This window comes from Harpia harpyja, chromosome 12 (assembly GCF_026419915.1).
Source record: "Harpia harpyja isolate bHarHar1 chromosome 12, bHarHar1 primary haplotype, whole genome shotgun sequence".
Lineage (NCBI taxonomy): Eukaryota > Metazoa > Chordata > Aves > Accipitriformes > Accipitridae > Harpia > Harpia harpyja.
The window spans coordinates 30,042,883-30,061,236 of NC_068951.1; the positions used below are offsets into that span (position 1 = coordinate 30,042,883).

The 18,354-nt window shown below is 35.4% G+C and overlaps 1 protein-coding gene across 35 annotated transcripts in view; it reads right to left on the reverse strand.

Annotated features, from left to right (window-relative positions):
• Positions 1–18,354, reverse strand: part of DLG1 (discs large MAGUK scaffold protein 1) — a 173,225-nt gene that overhangs the window by 19,222 nt on the left and 135,649 nt on the right. For 34 of the 35 annotated variants that reach the window (XM_052803494.1, XM_052803492.1, XM_052803501.1 and 31 more), the window contains 3 exons: positions 12,101–12,215; positions 5,349–5,525; positions 4,482–4,551 (listed from right to left, as the gene is read on the reverse strand). In XM_052803494.1, the coding sequence (XP_052659454.1) occupies positions 4,482–4,551; positions 5,349–5,525; positions 12,101–12,215 (362 nt within the window). Of the gene's footprint in view, positions 1–4,481; positions 4,552–5,348; positions 5,526–12,100; positions 12,216–13,050; positions 13,187–18,354 lie in introns of those variants that run through there. The other variant, XM_052803527.1, reaches the window with a different exon arrangement.

Below are 18,354 nucleotides of genomic sequence, written 5' to 3' on the forward strand. Positions count from 1 at the left end.
AACAACCAGCCTGTATTTGTTTCAATCTTTCACAATTGCAATTCATTGCAAGTTCACTGAAAGAAATGACTTGGCTCTACGTAAGTGTACATCCCAATACCATGATTAACTTTCAAAAGATACAAACTCATTTCATTTGTTTATTGTGCCAATTTTTTTTCAAGGGTGCATTTATAGAGAATTACCATGTGAAAAACCCTGTATGTCCAAGGATCACATTCAGCAACTTTTGACATTAACCGCCTGTGTTGCTGAAGAATTTCTGCATCTCAGCTGCTACAAAAATTTCTAGAGTTACCTATACGGACGTATACATAAACTATTATTGTGCTCCTTCTAAACAATGGAGAGCATCAATGTATTTTCATTCATATATAGGTATGTCTACAGGTATAATTAACACAGAATTTAATAATATCTGCCCTGTCTTCTGTTGAAGACATTATGTGACTACAGTGCCTTTAATTTATTATTATAGGTCAATAAAGAAACTCAATGTATAAATAAACCAGCAACATTTTTACTGTGCTTATGCCCAGAACTAGAACTAATACAGCTAACTTGAAGCCAGCTGAAATTTCTTTTCATCTTTAGGCATAAGTGAATCATCTGACCAGTTTTGCCAAAACATGAAATTTGCCATGTTTTTGTCATTTGGTTTGCAGAAACTCTATTACAGGAAGGATGGCAAAAGTAAGAAAATGCCCAACTTAGTTCTGAGACCCTATGCTGCAGGGGGACTGTTTATTTCTAAGCCAAGCAGAGCCCATGTGCAGCAGGAAGTAATAAAAGTTCCACAGATCCATTTTTTTAAAAGCTACTTTAAAAAAAAACCAAAATATTTTCAATTCATACATTAAAGACTCTACTAACAGCTATTTCTAAAATTTCGAGTGTGTTAACCTTCAAGTAATTGTCTGTCTTCAGCCAGCGTGAGCTCACCTTCCTCTATTATATGCAATACAGTTGCAAAAAGATCTATTATCTCTTCTACCAGCATTAAGTATGCAATGAAAGACAGTAACAACTAGGGGTCAAATAGGACAAAGTTTTTTCAAATGGTGCACCACCTTCTTTGGTACAATTACAAAACTAGCATTTGGCCTTCCTAAAGAGAATGCCTATAGTGCAACACAAAAGCTGCATCCTGCTACAGTATTAACAATCCTTCTGGCCATCTGTTTTAATACAGACTTGCTTGGCAATATCAAATACTGAGACATCCAGTGATATTTTCATTACCATTGTTTAAAAAAAATTTACTTAAAATTACCAGGTGTTAAAGAGGCACATGGTACCATGGGAGTACCGTCAGTGACATTGAGCTCTGGAAATAGCAATACCGTGTTAAGTAGGAAATCCATAAAACCTTTAATTGGCTGGCATCTGTGCTTGAGTAAAATGGTCATTCCACTGTAAGAATTGGTTAATAACCAACCTGACATATGGACAAAAGAACTGGTTTCGAGCCAATCATATGCTTGCAGGAACCATAGTTGGCATGGGCAAGGTTTTAGCTTATGGTCCTCCTGACCTTCCTCATCTGAAGTCAACAAGTCATTGCAATTGATTTCTCATAACCAGAAAGGTTAATGCAATCTACAGAACAAGGGCAACAAAGAAATATGCCCAGAGGAGATCTTTGCTGAGTATAATGAAAAATACTGTAACATGAATTTCCAAGAAGTAGAAGTCTCACATGTATATAATTTTTCCATTCAAACAAGTCCCTCAGTTTGGGCGAAAGAATAGGGGAAATACATGTAACAAAGCTAAAATGGTGCAGCTTAACTGAGGTGGTGAGACTCTGCAATTTGTATAGTTAAAATAAAAGGAGTGGTGGTTTATTGTACTTCATAAAACATAACTGGGTTCTTCATTTTAGTTTTGAAATATTTCATATCAATAATTATTTTAACTTTCTGTACAGTAAATCTTACTGAACTAATATTAATTTTTATATACTGCATGTATAATGGTCAGAGTCAGTTCCATTGCCAAAAAAAAGGGGGGGGAAATAAAAGTAATATTATACCGATTTTGCATAAAAGATTAGCCAAAAGATTATTTTTAAAAGATACCATGATTATAAAAAGCTAGAGAGAATTGCTTATTAGTTGAAAATGCATAGTAATTGTATTAAATTTTTCATAAGCCCACTGCAAATCATAAACAGGCATCATAAGCAAGAATATATTAAAACAGAAGCAGCACAGAAAGTGAGATAAATGTGTATATGAAAGGAACAAACAAGAAAAAAAAAATGTAACCATTTCTGCTCCAGATTGCTTAACTTTCCTTAAAATGAAAGGAACATGGATTTTAGTATTTGCCATCACTAGGGTTATTCTTTAAGGTTGTAATGTAGAAATTTTGAAGAACTGTACAAAGTTGATATTTCATCCTGTCCGTGGAGTATCACCATATACAGACACAGTAGGGCACAGTCCGTGAGGACATGTATGGTGCAAACAACTTACTGGGAAAAATATCATCGTGACAAATACAGGAAGAATAATTTAAGGAGAAACCATAATGTTAAAACATTTACAGCTGAAGCAAAAGATTGTGAACAGTGTAAGCATGTTTGCAAAATGAAATGTTACTAAAGAAAAAGAACTGCAGTTCTATATCAATGGCAAGCGTAGTTGCTTTTCCACTCAGTATTCCATGCATATCTTTGGTGCTATGCTAGTACACAGTGACTGTACACTAACTCCGCTATTGTCAAAATGCTACCTCAAATACATGGTTAATTAAGTTAACTGTTTGCAGTTTATTGGTAGACAAACTACAAAACCATGCAATTATCTTTCAAAGAACATGGTAACATCTGAAAAATTCCTTAATGTAATTAAAATAGTCCTAAGTATTTAAGCCATTTTATGTGACTTCTAAAAAGTGAACTCATATTATGAAAATGACCAGGTTAAAAATTACCACATCAGTTGATAATATTTTATTCCAATACCAAAATACGAATGCACCAAAACAGAAAAAACCTGCAAATAATCCAATGAAACCTCAAGACAGTACCATAATTGTTCATCAGAAAATAACTAGAGATATTGATTTCCTTTTAAACACTTCTAGAAAAAAACCCGTAACATTTTCCTCTTTTAATAAACTAAACTAAAACCTTTGCCATGTAGCAGAGGGTTGTACATGTGGATTTGACAGTCTTTAAAGTCCTACACTATCAGGATAAAGTATTAAAGCTTTAATATTTCATATGCGATTTTTGAAGTTACGAATACATTGTAACTGAAATAAATGACTAAAAGAAATCTTTGAGTTTTACAATAATGACTGACTAATGTAACAACATTAGTGTTATTAAAAAAATGATCACTGTTTAAGGAATAGCTTCCTCAGGAGCTTAAAGCATGTTTCAGATTTTTAAAAATGACAATATATTATTACTTTAGAAGGCTCTTACATCTAAAATGCATATACCTAAGTCTTGAAATTACTAGTTATATACTATCAGTAGAAATTGTAAGGTTGTGAAACTGTTTCTCAAATTTCAAAATGACCAAAACATTGCAAACAAGCCTCACCCTCCAAAAAAAAAAAAAAAAATTAGCTGCTGTACCATTATGAAATTGCTATAATTTTGCCTACAAACATGCCTATTACTACTTAAGTAGCTACAACTGCTTTCTCACCACTCATCCCCATCATGTGTACTGGGACAGGGATTGCATATCATGCAGTGAACTGCACCAAGGGGCTGCCTAAAATTAAACCAAGGTGTCTTTTGGATTGGGTTATTTTTCACCTACATTGGCTATTTCATAGGATTTGAGCACAGCCACATCAGTATTTGCACCAGTAGAGAGTGGAAGTGAGAATAAAAACAGCTGTGAGATGGAGACTGATTCTGGTCAGCAATAGTGCTAGCCTTGACTTTTTGTTGGCCTATGCCCTTGCATGAAATTCTTTTAAGGTCCTGTATCTATAATTGTAACAAAAGTTACTTTATGCTGTCTGCGTAACTGTGTACATCGTAAAACCTCATTTCATCATAGGGACCCTGTTGAGCTTTACTTCCTTGTTTTCTAGATGCATTAAAAAAAAAAAAACTTAAAGAAAGAAACATTTTCCTTTTTCTGAAAATCAGTAGTAAGCCCCTTCCCAAAAAAAGGGAGTCCAGGAGTACTATCCATACTAAAGGGTTAAACTGCTTTATAAACAGCAGTTGCAGAGCTGTTAGAAATGGCACTATTCGATACCTGATTAGTATCTACAACTCCTATTATACTACAGTATTAATGATAATATATATTTCTAAGCTAATTATTTAAACAATTTGCAGTGTTTCAACATTTAAAGTTTGCTTTGGTGCTTGGAATTACTTTATTTCTATTAGACAGAATTTAATCTTTTCACTAAAATCTGAAACTGAGTGTGCAAATATAAACCACTGAAAAATGTTACTATCCACAATGCCAGGTGTAATTAGCACTTCATTAACTCACCCCTTTATCTCCTCTTGTTTTGGAATTGAATTTCACAGTCTTTAAGCGGGCTCGTTCTTTTTTCTCAACTCTACCACAAAAACATACACAAAAATGGTAAATCAGCAAAATTCCAGAACTTCAAGTTACTACTTGTTACAATGTAAGCATATAGATGTACCTTTTGTAGTATAGATTTTTATTGCTGATGACACCTTCAAGAAAATGGAAGCCTGCTAATGCCAAACTGTATTGGAAAAGTAGGGTATTATTTCTCAAGTGATGAGCTGTGAGGGTATCGGAGTATTTTATGATTACATAGGTTCAATAAATCCAGAGGGTGCAAACAGTAAACAAGACATAGTAAATGAACAGCCTCAATTATGAGTCAACAGTAGATATTAAGATTCAGAGCACCTAATCTCTTATTTGGGTCTCTAGTATGCCAACGAACACCTTCTCCCCATTTACTGCAGCCACCAAAGAGACATTTGCCAGTTTTCCAGGTGTTGGGTAGAAAGAATTCATGATAGTGTCATGATTCAAGTAAAATTCACTTTGCACCTTTTCATACATAAATGGTGTAATGTTATTAAACCCACATGTAATTTTGTTAAACCCGTAACTTGCTTACAGTGAGAACAGAGAAATGGACTTGGACCATCTTTATCGAATTCAGCACACAACTCCTAAGGCTAAATAGGATTTTAAAAAACTTCTCATTGAGTTAGTCAGAATCCCACTACAGATGACTTTTTTTTAAAAAGCCAAACAAGTGGCTCATGTGGTACAGAATTAACAACAAAGACCAAAGCATATGCAATGTATGTATTAATCATATCAGATGTTTAATAGCAGACATCTCAAAGTCAATAAAATAAGACATACCTGCGTTTGCTTGGGATAACTCCAATTTCATCACTTTCTCCATCTGGAGTTACCTGCCGTGCTTGCCACCATTCATCATCAGAAGCATTAATGACATGAAGAATATCGCCAAATTTGAAGTTCAATCCTTGACTTGGAAGGCCGCTATCTTTAGTCTTGTCATAATCAAAGAGAGCTCTACATTGAAAAGAAAAAATTAAACATAGAAAAAGCAAGAAAAAAACAGGGGAGTATGAACAGCAGAAAATACGAAGCAAGCTGCCTGTGTTGTTCATAAGTGATTGCATCATTCTGACAGGTGCTTAAAACAAGAACACTGAATGTACTCTCTCTCATACCCACACACACACAGAGAACATGTAGTATAGTAACCACACACACTTGTAAGTTTTAATGAATGAGAACAAACACCATCCAGAGCAAAACTCTAGTGTTTTATAAAAGGTCCACAGAAGATCCTGCAATTCAATAAGTACTTTGCACAGAGCAAGTTACATGTCAGCCTAGGACAAAAAGGGCAAGCAAGTATTTGAAGCATACAGCACTGTCAAAAGATCTGTAACGTACATTGTTTTATACCAAGTTATAAATTGGTATTATTTTAGTAAATAAAAAATTACTGTCTGTCTTCAAAATAAAAGTCAGTATCCTGCTCACAGGGTTGCAGGGAAAAAAAAACACACACACCCCCCCCCCCCCCCAAAAAACCTACTTAGAAATATGATCTGAACACAACTTTGCTACGGTAGTACCCAAAGGCAAAGAACCTTATGTGCATTCTTTTGGAAAATTCCCAACCATTTCAAGAGAATCTCATCCTTTTTTCCAAGGTAAGCCTGTTTTCAAATAGTAGGCACTAGCAATACCTGAACACCAGCTGCGTGCCTACAGTTTTATTAGCATTCCCTTTGCCAGCAGGGTTGGTTTATGCAAGTCCCCTATTATCCATACCCACATTCATGCCTGCTTTGTATGGACTTCTTTCTCCCTTCTTGCTTACGAAAGCACAATTGTCTGGAAAGGCACACGGTGCACCGTACTGTGGAACTGATCTGTGTTAACATTAATTTCTTTTCTCCCTGTTGAATCATTTTATATCTGGATCAGTTCCCTGAGGAACTGAAGAGACCTGCAGTATGTTTCTCCCAGCACAACTGAGGGTTTAGTGAGGATGTGGAAATGAATGATGACGGCAGCCTCTTACCAAACTGTAAGAGATACTCCTAAGATTATGCCCTATAAAGGACTCTCATTTTATATTTGAAAAAGGTGTATGAACCTCACCTATGTAAAGTGAGAAGTGCCTGTATGACACAGGCCAAAAAATCCTCAACTTTATTTCATCTGCAAGCTCATACATTTGTCAGTGATGCACTTTCTAAATGATATCCTATCTCGATTTAGAGACTTGATACCAAGTCCATCACCAGGTAGCATCAATAGATTACAATGTGATGTTTTAAAATGGTGTCCTTCTCCTTGTCCAAATTCAGTTCGTTTCTTCACCCCAAACACTAGTCTTATGTACCTTTTTCTGCTAGATTTTTAATGTCTCAGAATTTTTAACCCATCTAAGCACCTATAAGTCATAACTGTTTGCTCCAAAATGTATTTTAGCTTTGTGAATTTTGCCCTTCTAAAGCACTGAGTGTATTTCTTTGGGTTTGAACTGTATTTTTTCATAACCAAGGACAAATTGCTTACAGGGAAAAAATTAAAAATTTTCTGTCAGATCAATTCATCTTGAGCATAAGGTCTACTGCAAAATCAGAGTTGAGTCACCATGCCTTTCTTGGGCCATAAAAAGTATCAAAAACTTTTCATAAAGGGGTAAAGGTTTTACGGAATATTTTCTAAAATGTCTAAAACAGGAACAGAAATTTCAAAATGGCTTAGAAATATTTACTCTCATGATACACAAAGCCCTATTTTTAAATATGCAATACTTTTAATTTGTTGAATTTATAATAAATTTTAGGATTTCAATTTTGAAAGAGCTTGGAGGTTGCAATACCACCTTCCTTCAGTAGTGCAACCTCCACTATAAGATCTTTCAGTTTAATTCCGTAACATACTTGAGATATCCTGATTCTTTTAAAAAAATTAGAACGCTTATTTTCTTTGAAATAGCCCAAATACCGCAGGCATGAAAGTTATACACCTAGTAGTTATTCCTCCAGATTTATTTTGCACATTTGTTCAAGAAGCACTCTGGACAAATATCATTCGATATCTCAAACTAAATTGCACATAATCCATTATGTACTTTTAATGCAGATTCAAGTTGTATACATTTTCACTGAATTAATTAAATGCATCATGAAATTTATTTCCTGAGAATTCTTGTTAGCATTCAAGCAATGATTTCTACCAGCACTACTTTTAACTTCTAAGTTTTAGTTTGAATATAAACTTATATGAACAGTGAGCTGGGCCTAACAGCATTGACAACGTGTGTTGACTGCATGAGAAAAAAAATACACAAGAGTGAAATGGAACCACAAATGGATAAAAACCTATATTACCAACACACGCTCTTCAAACTAGATAAATGGTTACACAGAACAGTTTTTGTACAATGAAAGGCAGTTTCATCAAATACTTTTCCTCTGGTGAAGTCACTTCAGGAAAAATAATTTTATTGGGGAAAAAAGTCAAAGCTAATAAAGATCGTTTTATAGTAAGATGAATTAGGGTGTCACACAGTCGTGACAAAACTATGCAGCTAAAATTTATAGGAACACCAGGAACTGGTAATGATCAAATAAATGAGCCAAAAAGCAAAGAGAATTAACAAAAACCTCTTTTGATTCCAACTGATTAACATGGTTTTTCCTGTATGCCTGGCAAGTCATCAAATGAGGACTCACTTCACAGCCAAGATGACATATTTATCTACAGACTGGTATATAAAAAATACCTCTTTTATTAACTCCCTGTATGTAGACTTTTATTACAGACTAACAATACCATGTATACATTTATTTAGTTTAAGTTATAAACACAAACTTACTTAAAAGTAAATTTGATATTCCTGATCAACTACTGCTTTGAAAGCAGTCCCATGATATTTACTCTAAAGTTCTAATTAAATTTAAATGAAAAGTCCTAAAAATTATTTTACAGAGAAAGTACCAAGTCCTCCCTTTTATTTCACCTTTTATTACTCAGAAACTAAACAGCACTAAGAAGGTAATTTGGTTCCTTCATTTACAAGTCTACAGAAACTGAAGTTAAGTTGCATGTTTCATGAGTGTTTATGCTTCAAAGCCAAAAATATAATGGCTGTGTTAACAGTGCCAAATTTTCCAGAATGGCTTTTTACCTGGCCACACTCACTAGTTTCAATATCATAGGCTGTTGATCAAGTTTTACTGAAGCATTTTTTTCTGTTAGGGTATTCTTGCTGAACAAAGCAATCAGGAATTCCTGCAGCAAAAGCATCGCCATGTCTTATTTCATGAAACATGACTTAATCTTACCACTTCAGAATGAATTAAGGTCAGCTGATAAAAGAGGTTCTCTTTTTCTCCCTGAGTTTTTGGTAAAGCTGTTTGAAACTAGATGTTTGAACTATCAGAATAGCATAAGGATGCCCAATTAAACTCCTCCTGCAGGCAAGTACACTTTTCAGGCCTGGTGCTAATGCCAGATCTTATTTTTCAATGGATTTAGTTAAAATTTCCTAATGATTTCAAAACTGTAAAGTTTCTTCCACTTGGAGATGTAACCATTTTCTGTTCGGATTCAAGCAGAAATCAGCACCATTGTTTGTATTTGAAATGTATCAAGCTGGTCAGAAAAATGCAGAGGTAAAAGTAATTTTCAATTTTTAATTCTATGCACATTGCAGACTAAGATTTGGCATACAAGATGAGATAAAACATGGAACAAATTTACTTCCTGTCAACATATTATCATACAAACTTGATACCATGAAGGTATCTCACCTTTTCACATGTACTTATTGAATCTGCAGATGAAGGAGGAGAGCATATATAGTTCAGATGCAAAACCAGAAACATTATATGAGAGAATCTCTCTCTTCTTATAATAAAGATCAAAAGAAATATAAAGCAAAAATAAGCCCATTAAATCAGTACATCTTAACTAGTCGGGGGGGAGAGAGAATTAGATGTGCAAATGAAGAGTTAGCTGCTGCTGAATTGCTATATTTGTATTGCCCTCCAAGGACTGTTTGTTATATTGCTATTCATAATATATTGATATACATACAATTAAGAAGAAAAATCTGCCATTTTACTTCAAATTGTATTTTCAAGCAAACACAATTGTCTTTTCCTTAATACTACATAAGACCCCCAAAATGCTGTTTGCAGGCAGACTATTCATAAAGATATCAAGTTTCAGTTACAGGGATACAATGATGTATCTGATTTTATTTGCTATTTTGTTACCATGATTTTGAGAAATCACTAGAGATTATTTTTAGAGTATTTTTATTTGGTAGGTTTTCTACAATTGTGGTTGAATGCCTACAAACATTTTACTGTTGGATTTACCATTCAATTCAGCATTATGTTATATAACGAATCCTTTAAGGCATATCCAAAACCAAATATTACAGGAAAAAAAAGACAGCTTCAGTTACTAAAACTGTCTTTGAACTGGTACAATTAAAAGTACAGAATGATCATAGCAGAATGACTTATGATAAGGAATAAGCTGGATAACTAACATGTTCTGTCACTCTCTACCAATATGTGAAGAAACTCACAAAACTTACTTCAGCAAGGTCAAAATTACATCAGAAACCAGACAGAACAGATGTGAACCCATCCTGTGTATACCAAGCTGCCTACCAGTCTTTGGCATCTTTTGGTGTGATGACAAGAGTAGATCTCAAAAGCCCTAGCAGCACCCTCTGTTAAGAGATGTGGGTGGAAAAGTTTTCTTTTCCTGAGGAATTTCTGCATTTTAGATTTTTGTTCCAACTTATAACAAAGCTGATTACCAAGTCTCAAAAACCTTTCTTGGAAAGGGAATCACCAGTCTCCATGAGGCTTCTGCGAACAACCTGGAGAAGGCTGCATTTCCTGCAGCAGCTGACAAAGTCAAAAGCTCAACCTCAATCATTTAGCGATAACAACTTCCATCAGTGGAATAAAAGCTACATAAACACAAAATGCTTGTCAGTGGCTTAAAATACCAGACCAATGTGTGAACATGAGCATAAGCGGTTTAGAGCTTAATCTGGCTATAGCTAACCAAGCAAAATAAAAGCATTTAGAATTGTTTAGGCTTAGTTATATGATGAGGGCTAAAGCGATAAATCTTGGGATTATGGAAGGGAAGATCTCACCACAATATCCATATGTACACCTACCTGTGGAAATTCTAAGACATGGATAACTGTGGTATCAAGCACTTATCCTTAGTATTTAAGGCATTTATCCGTAGAGATTTAAATTTTGACCCCCAAAAATATTTAAGGCAAAGTACAAAAAAAAAAAGAACAATATCAGCTCTGCAAAAACAGAATCCAGATAAAGCTACTAAAATAACAGGTCAAAACATAAGGGCTATGTGTTATACTCAATCTAAACAGAAGCCCTGACTGAATAATTTGCTACATTTGTTTCAAAGCCTTCAGAAGTAGGTTGCAAAGGACCGAGACTTTCCTGAGCACAGGCGCAATTAACTCAGGTAACTGCCTTGTGTAAGACTTGCTTCCTTTCCCATAGCTCAATAGATACAGCACCATGAACAAAACAGTACCTGCTTTGGATGGGAAAAGTCAATAGCACCTGAGCCTAGGATTTTAACAGGTAAGCCAGTGAGGTCCTACAGTATTTTAAACCAAGTTTAACCCAAGCACCAGCACAACTGAAGTCTTACGTGGTCTACTAAAATGTTCTGGCCCCTGCCAAGAGGCTACTGCTGACCCTTATTCAATCCAGAGATGAGCTGGTTTGGGGAACTCAAAAATCAATTTCTTTTTAAAAATGCAATCTTCTTACCCACATTCCATACTTGAAATATTATGCTTTATCAGTATATGATAACTGATGTAGGAGTTAGCTGACACATTAAAGAGCTGCACCTTGCCACAATTTTGCAGTGAAATGACCTATTTTCTTAACTGCTTCATGCTCTTTTATATTTCCACTTCCTTTTAGCCTCCTTTATGTTTAATTCTATATGAATAAATTAATGAAGAATATTCAGTTCATTTGCTTTGATGCATTTGCTCTCTTGGTCACCATGGAAAATATTCTATAGCAAACTGCTATTGGATATAAAAGTAAAATTTCTTAATACAAGCTGAGAATACAACTAAAGTAAGCTGAAGGAAGTAAGACAGAAATCTGTCAAAGCTTAAGTAAAGGGAGATTATAAATTTGAACTCAAGAACTGAACAAGGGAGAATATGAAGACTACTGTCACAAAAACACAAACTGAATTAAGAAAGTTGTTAAGACTTCACATACACTGACTTAAAGAATAAATATGTTTTTGCTGAAAGATTAGAATCACTCTGAGAGGCCAAAAAGCAAGTAATAGCACCTCTCCAAAGTTCATATAGGGTTCTCAGTGCTATTACTTCTTTTTCAGCTATATTACATTAATTGATATAAATTAAGCTTTGTTTTTAATATATTTTGCATATAAATATCAATTTGTTAAGTTCAATAATGAGTAAATAATGGTGTAAAAATGCAAATACAGAAATACTAAGTCTACAAAAAAGCAGAAAAACACACTACCAATACCGTGAAAAATATGATTACCTGACATATAGGGATCTCTTCTGGCTGGTTCGCAAAGATCCTGATCCTGAACTAATGCTACTGTTCATCATCTGTTCCCGTAAATCATGTATTTTAGCTTCAAAACGACTGTATTCTGTAACAAAGGGAGGCATTGCAATTAATTTCCCCTGAACTTCAGCAATTAAGTTACTCACAAAAACACTGAAAATCTCCAAGAATAAGCATTTGTTGCAGCTTTTTCCAATATAAGAAAAACAACCCCAACGTTTTTATTAAGCACTGTGTTTTGCAATTAAAAGCTATGATAAGTTTTACATTTATCAATATTCACTGAAATAAAATGTGAAATAATTGTGTTAGACAAAGCAAATAAACAAGCAAATTATACTTTACAATTTCGTGGTTTTAATCTATAGTTCACAGCAACTATTGTTTTCTAATTAAGACCAACATTTCTACTAATAATTATCATTTCTATAGTAATAAAAAGAATGATACAGATGAATTTTAATCCATGATAAAAAGAAAACTTCAGAGCATACATGTGAAATACACAAGTTTATAATCAAGAACTATATATTTTAAATTTAAAATGTTAAGAAAGGGGAATGAAAAGTGTCTGTACTTTAAAATTACTGGACTTAAATTAGATAAAGAATTTAGCACTACAAGGTGGGAAATATGCAAAACATCTTCTGAGTACGACAATGTTCCCATGGGAGCTCAGGAAGGAAAAAAAATCCAGAATTCTGGCATGAATCTCGATCCACTTGTAAACGGCATTAGAGATTCAAACTCCCTCTATAGAATTATGTACAATGTTAATCCTGGAAAAACGGATTGTGTTCTTAAGCAGCACTGTGTACTAATAAAACTAAGCTAAATGCATTTGATTTTAGCTACAAAGGCAGGCAGTAAAATAGTAATAGCTTCTTCAGGACAAACATTTCCTGAAGAGAGGTACTTACATGCTGTCAGCATAAAATATGAACTCAAAACAAGTAAGTTTTTCCTTCAGTTGAATACTTTGGACTTCAGCATCAACAGATCCACTTGTAAAACCTTCCTAGTTACAGGAAACGTTCTGCAGCCACCACCTTCACCAGGAGACCACGTGATGCCAGATTATAACAAGTCAACACTGGGAGAGCCAGGGTGTGTGCAGCAAGCAGCTGCTGAACTGGGTAATGTGTTGCTCTTCCTAGCTGCACCCTTAATCCCTGCAGGCATCAAATTTACTCAGGAAATGCAAGATTGATAGTGGGGGCTCTAAAATGCAAAAATCTTGAGAAAATCTCTAAACTAAGGTTCCTTCAACACTCGTCTAAATACTATGAATGATGTATCATACTACATTCCGTAGCACTCTCTCCCCACACGCTCAGACATTGAGCACCAAGGCTTACAGACTAACCAGAGAAGAAAAAAATACTAAATTACAGAATAATATTCTGTGAACCAGTTTCTGGTGTATCACTTCATTCATCAACGTTACTATAAATCTGATGCTCTAGCAATAGCATAATCTATCCAGATTATGACAATATTAACAGTCTCTTAAATAACCCTGACTTCTGTCCTTTAAAACCAACAGCTAGTAGTTTTTAAGACAGCATCTTAGTTTTTAAAACAGGATCAAGTGCCTTTTTACAAATAAAGCCCAGATCAAATAATTTACCAGCACTAAATCAGACTAATAAGGTTGTTTGACAAGAGAAACAAAAACATTACTTCCACCACTACCAATGCTATCACTAATAGCAAAAGAATTTACGATGACAGGGTGGTAACCGAAGAGGAATGTGAGAAAATGACATTTTTTAGAAAGCAATATCCCTTAGGGGAAGGACCCAGATGCAGAGAGAGAATAGTCTACTCTTGCTGTGCTACTGCTGCACTGCAAGACCTTGGGTGTCACCTCATTTTACTCACTTATACCTGAGAAATTATCTTTTAAGCCTCTCACCTGTTTTTTGGGTGTTTTGGAAGATTAAAGCTCTAAACTTCAATCATACTACAAGCATGGTAGCTGAGATTTCTGACCCAGAAGTTTTTTTTTTTATGCCCCCTGTGTGAAAGGAAAGCAAGCATGGAAAAGACCAGATAATCCAAGCATTTTCTTGTGCTACAGCCTGTTTAGTACTGAAATTATCTGCAGTGCTCTGCAACAGCTACTGGAAAAGAGTACAAATTTCTGTTAAGAACGTATCACGTGTCATCTGTTGGAAGAATGAGATTTCCTCCTATGTAGCACATAGTACGTAAGGGAGTTAACAGGGGAGACCATTCCTTACTATTGCTTAACTCTACCTTATCCTATATATCACCTTCAGGTTGCTGGTCTTGCAGTTTCCTGGAGTAATTTAATTTTTCTCGTCAGAACTCCTGGGAAGTAAGTGCTGAATGAGTGACAGGGACATCTGTAGTAAGAAGCAGAATAATTTCTACATAGAGATTCCTGCCATACCACTAAAGCAAAAAAGGAAACTAATAGGCTGGGACTGAGAAGGCTCTATGTTCAAAAAGAAGGGGTGCCAAGAGATGTCATATTTAGGAACAGCTTAAACACCCTCTGCAGATGGAATCTGGTGAGCTCCCTTGATGTACAGCAAGCTAAAAATTTGAGTTGTATGCCTCTTACAGAAGGCTGTGGAAAGAAGAGGATATATAGAAATCTCAAAATCATCAGATTTGGAGCTGAAAAGTAGACAGGATTTTTGTTTTTTAAGAAGAAAGCTTGGTATTAGATACAGTGGTACTGAAATTAATGCTAGAGACACAAAATAAGACAACAGCAGGACTCTTGATAGCATCAGAATAGCAGTCATCAGTTTGGTACCCAAAGGATCAGTACCCATCCCCTGTTGACTAATTAGTCTTGGTTGAACTTTGGCATTATAAAGCAAAGTGTGAGCTCTGCTAATCTGTCTGAGAGAAGTTCTATTTCTATGATTAAGAAGAGTTACATATCAACTGTCTTTAGCACCTTCAATCTCTTATTAAACCAAAGAACACTGATATCATTCTGGTAGTTTATGAAATGAGGAAAGTAGTCACAGGATTGGAATCAGAAGACTGTCCACAGCTGCTCCATCTTATGTGCTCTACAAGAGGGGAAAATCAATAGCCAACAGCTGGTAGCAAGACTGGAAATTCATATCCAAGATGTGTGTGTATCAAATGCAATTCACAGAAAATGCAATTTTATTTGATTACAGAAGCACCAGAAAACTACCTGCGCACCTCTGTTTTTAATCAATCCCTGTAGTAATACCTCACTACTTATTAAACGCCAAACCCCCCCCCAACAAACAAATTAGAGAGGTAGCATCAAATTTACACTAATGAAAGATTTTATATAATGGGTGTACCAGACATAGATGACTTTGTAAGAAACCCCTTAGCTAAAATAACAGAAAAGCAGAAGTACTGGATAAAACCAAAACCACAATCTTAGCTTAACACTTGTTTCTTACACTGACAAGAAAGCAAGTATTTAGGGATGAGAACTAGGCAAGCACAGAGTGATACCTTCCCTTCAAGTACTGTCCCATCCTCCAGTATTTTCAATTTTTACAGAATTTCATTGTATATTTAAATTACTTATTCCATTCATCTTATCACCACTAGATTATCCCACGTGCTAGAGAACTGTTTTCTTCACAGTTCCATTCTTTCTTATGGGGTATGCATAATACTACATATATAGTGTATGACAAAATTGATCATAGTTTTTCCCCTAAATCACAGTGAACAGCACAATAAACTTCCACATGGCTAAGTGTGACAATGCCATACAATGCACATATAAATATAAACATTTTTTTAAAGTTTTATTTTGCCACTTCAACATTCCAGAAATTTGGAGCTGAAACAGGCACAGTGAACAAGATAAAAAAGACACTCTGCTTTCTTGGTTAAGAGGAAATGAAGAGCTTGGCTGAGAAAGAATATGATTGATCTCTGGTCTAATGTGATTGGGGTAACCAAACAGAAAGGACATAAGCTATTTAAATGAAAGACCAAAACTGACTTTAACCCAAATGGAGTAGGCTGTTCATAGGAACTCCATCTATGAATATGCTTCCCACTTCCACAGCCATCAAAACATTGAGATTGTGAAATAGTATTTTAATAAGAACTATGGTGGCACAAGAAACACTGCCCAACCCCACCCCACCTCCCCAAATGAAATTAAAAAACAAAACAAAACAAAACCACACAATCCAAACCTTCAATCCTTTCAGGTAAGAATTTGACCAGGATCTGAAACCTGATGCATATGCAACAGCAGTGAATGGGACTTAACTCAGAATCTCTTCTAATGTTCTGAATTTTAGGAAAGCTGCTGATGCTATACATCAAATAAAGGGTAATAGGCAGCAAGACTAACATGAAATGCAATAAAATAAGAACACAAGAATAATGGTATCTCTAGAATTTTCTCAAAGTTTCCAGTAAGTTTAGGGGCAGGGAGGGAGTACTACCTACTATCATAACATAGAACTTGAGGAAGCACAAGCATCTGCTGCTTCAATTCCTGGCATTTATCCAACAGTACCCCACCATCACCAAAGAAAAAAAAAATCCCAAAGCCTACTCAGGTTTACACATAATCAGTTGTTAAGAACATTGAAGGGATACATCTGGGCTCAAGTTTAAACTTTAAAATTGTACTGGATAAGCAGATGGTGCAAAACTAGAATAAATCTGCTCTATTTCATGTCTGCATGTATTGCACAGCAGCAAACAAAAAGGGGGTGGGGGGGAGATTAGGAAATCCTGGAAGATTCCTCTGCTCCTGAGCTCCTAAAGTGATTTTACCTAGAAAACTGTAGTATTTTCAATATCAATGTTTACTTTTACAGAAGTCAGAACTTCAGAGAAAGGGTCTGAGCAGTGAAACTCTCCTGGACTACCTATCTGGTGGGCAACAAGACAGTGATACACACAGATATGTGGTGAATAGTCTTTACAGGCAGGGGAAGAGAAAAAAGAGGCCACAATGAAAATTAATTTGGTCTGGAACACACGTTCCAGTAAATGGGGCAAAAGAACAGAAGACTATAACAAGGGATGGAAAACTCAGCAAACAGCACAGAAGGAAAAGCAATGCATGGATGTGTATACAGGGAACAGATGGCAGCACAGCACTGAGAAGCACAGATTCTTACATATACTGAACCCAGGAAGAGCTGAAAAAGTTCACTTTAATTAAAAAAGTATGCCCCTTTCCCTCTTCCCATCTGTCTGTGGAAAGCCCTCCTTTAGCAGGACCCATTGGATCTGTCAAAGCAGGGTTCTTGTGCTGACAATTTTATATAACTACCAATTTATATGCTTTTCTGCACTCTCAGAATACCCAACTTGCCTTTTCATGGTGCCTCCAAACAAACTTGAGAACCAATGCCTGGTAGTAAATTAGGATGACCACCATCACACTGATCTTGTATTGACCTTCCATTTGTTTTCAATTCTAAGCTTGTGAGGCAGGACTGCCACAGCATGTAGATGACTGCAGTTGTATTTATGAGTTCTAGTCATGTACTACTACCATCCCTTGATTATCTATACTGATATGTGATAAATTCATAGGTACCATTCATGTTTTGCACATCTTTTCTTGTTACAGACTATAGTAAACATTTCAGTTGGTAGAGGAGGTTGTGGAATATAGCATGTGTAGTACAACCACTCAAAAACACTAGCAAAGAGGTTACCTATTAAAAGGTATGGACCACAATAAAAACATCGTAAATAATTTTTGAGGAGATATTACTTTGCTTCAATGCTTGTCATTTTATATTAACATGACCTGAAAGACCACAATGCATTCCGCATGCTATTGGTGGCTTTCATGCACTCTAATGTGTAATGAGCTTGTACCTCATTAATCACTTGAAAGACTAGGCCACGGAATTTCAAAACAGATTAGAAAAATTGCATTTGTATTTAGTTAAGAACACCTCCAGCAGAGCCTGCAAAACTCAGAAAGAGACTAGGTCTAGTCACTGCTGAAGTGAATTCACCAAAAATGTTGTTGGAAGGTTTACCATGCACTCACAACTTGTAAAAGGTTGAACTGCTCTTAAAGAAAGACAAACAATTTTATTTATTATATTAAAGAGCAGGAGTGAGGTTTTAAAGGATTAAAACATGTGTAAGGCGCCTTATAGCATCTATCAGGACTATATATAGCACAACCCTTCTTCTAATCTTCATGGGCCTGATTTTAAAGGTACTTTAACTGACTAATCTGGATTACTTGCAAA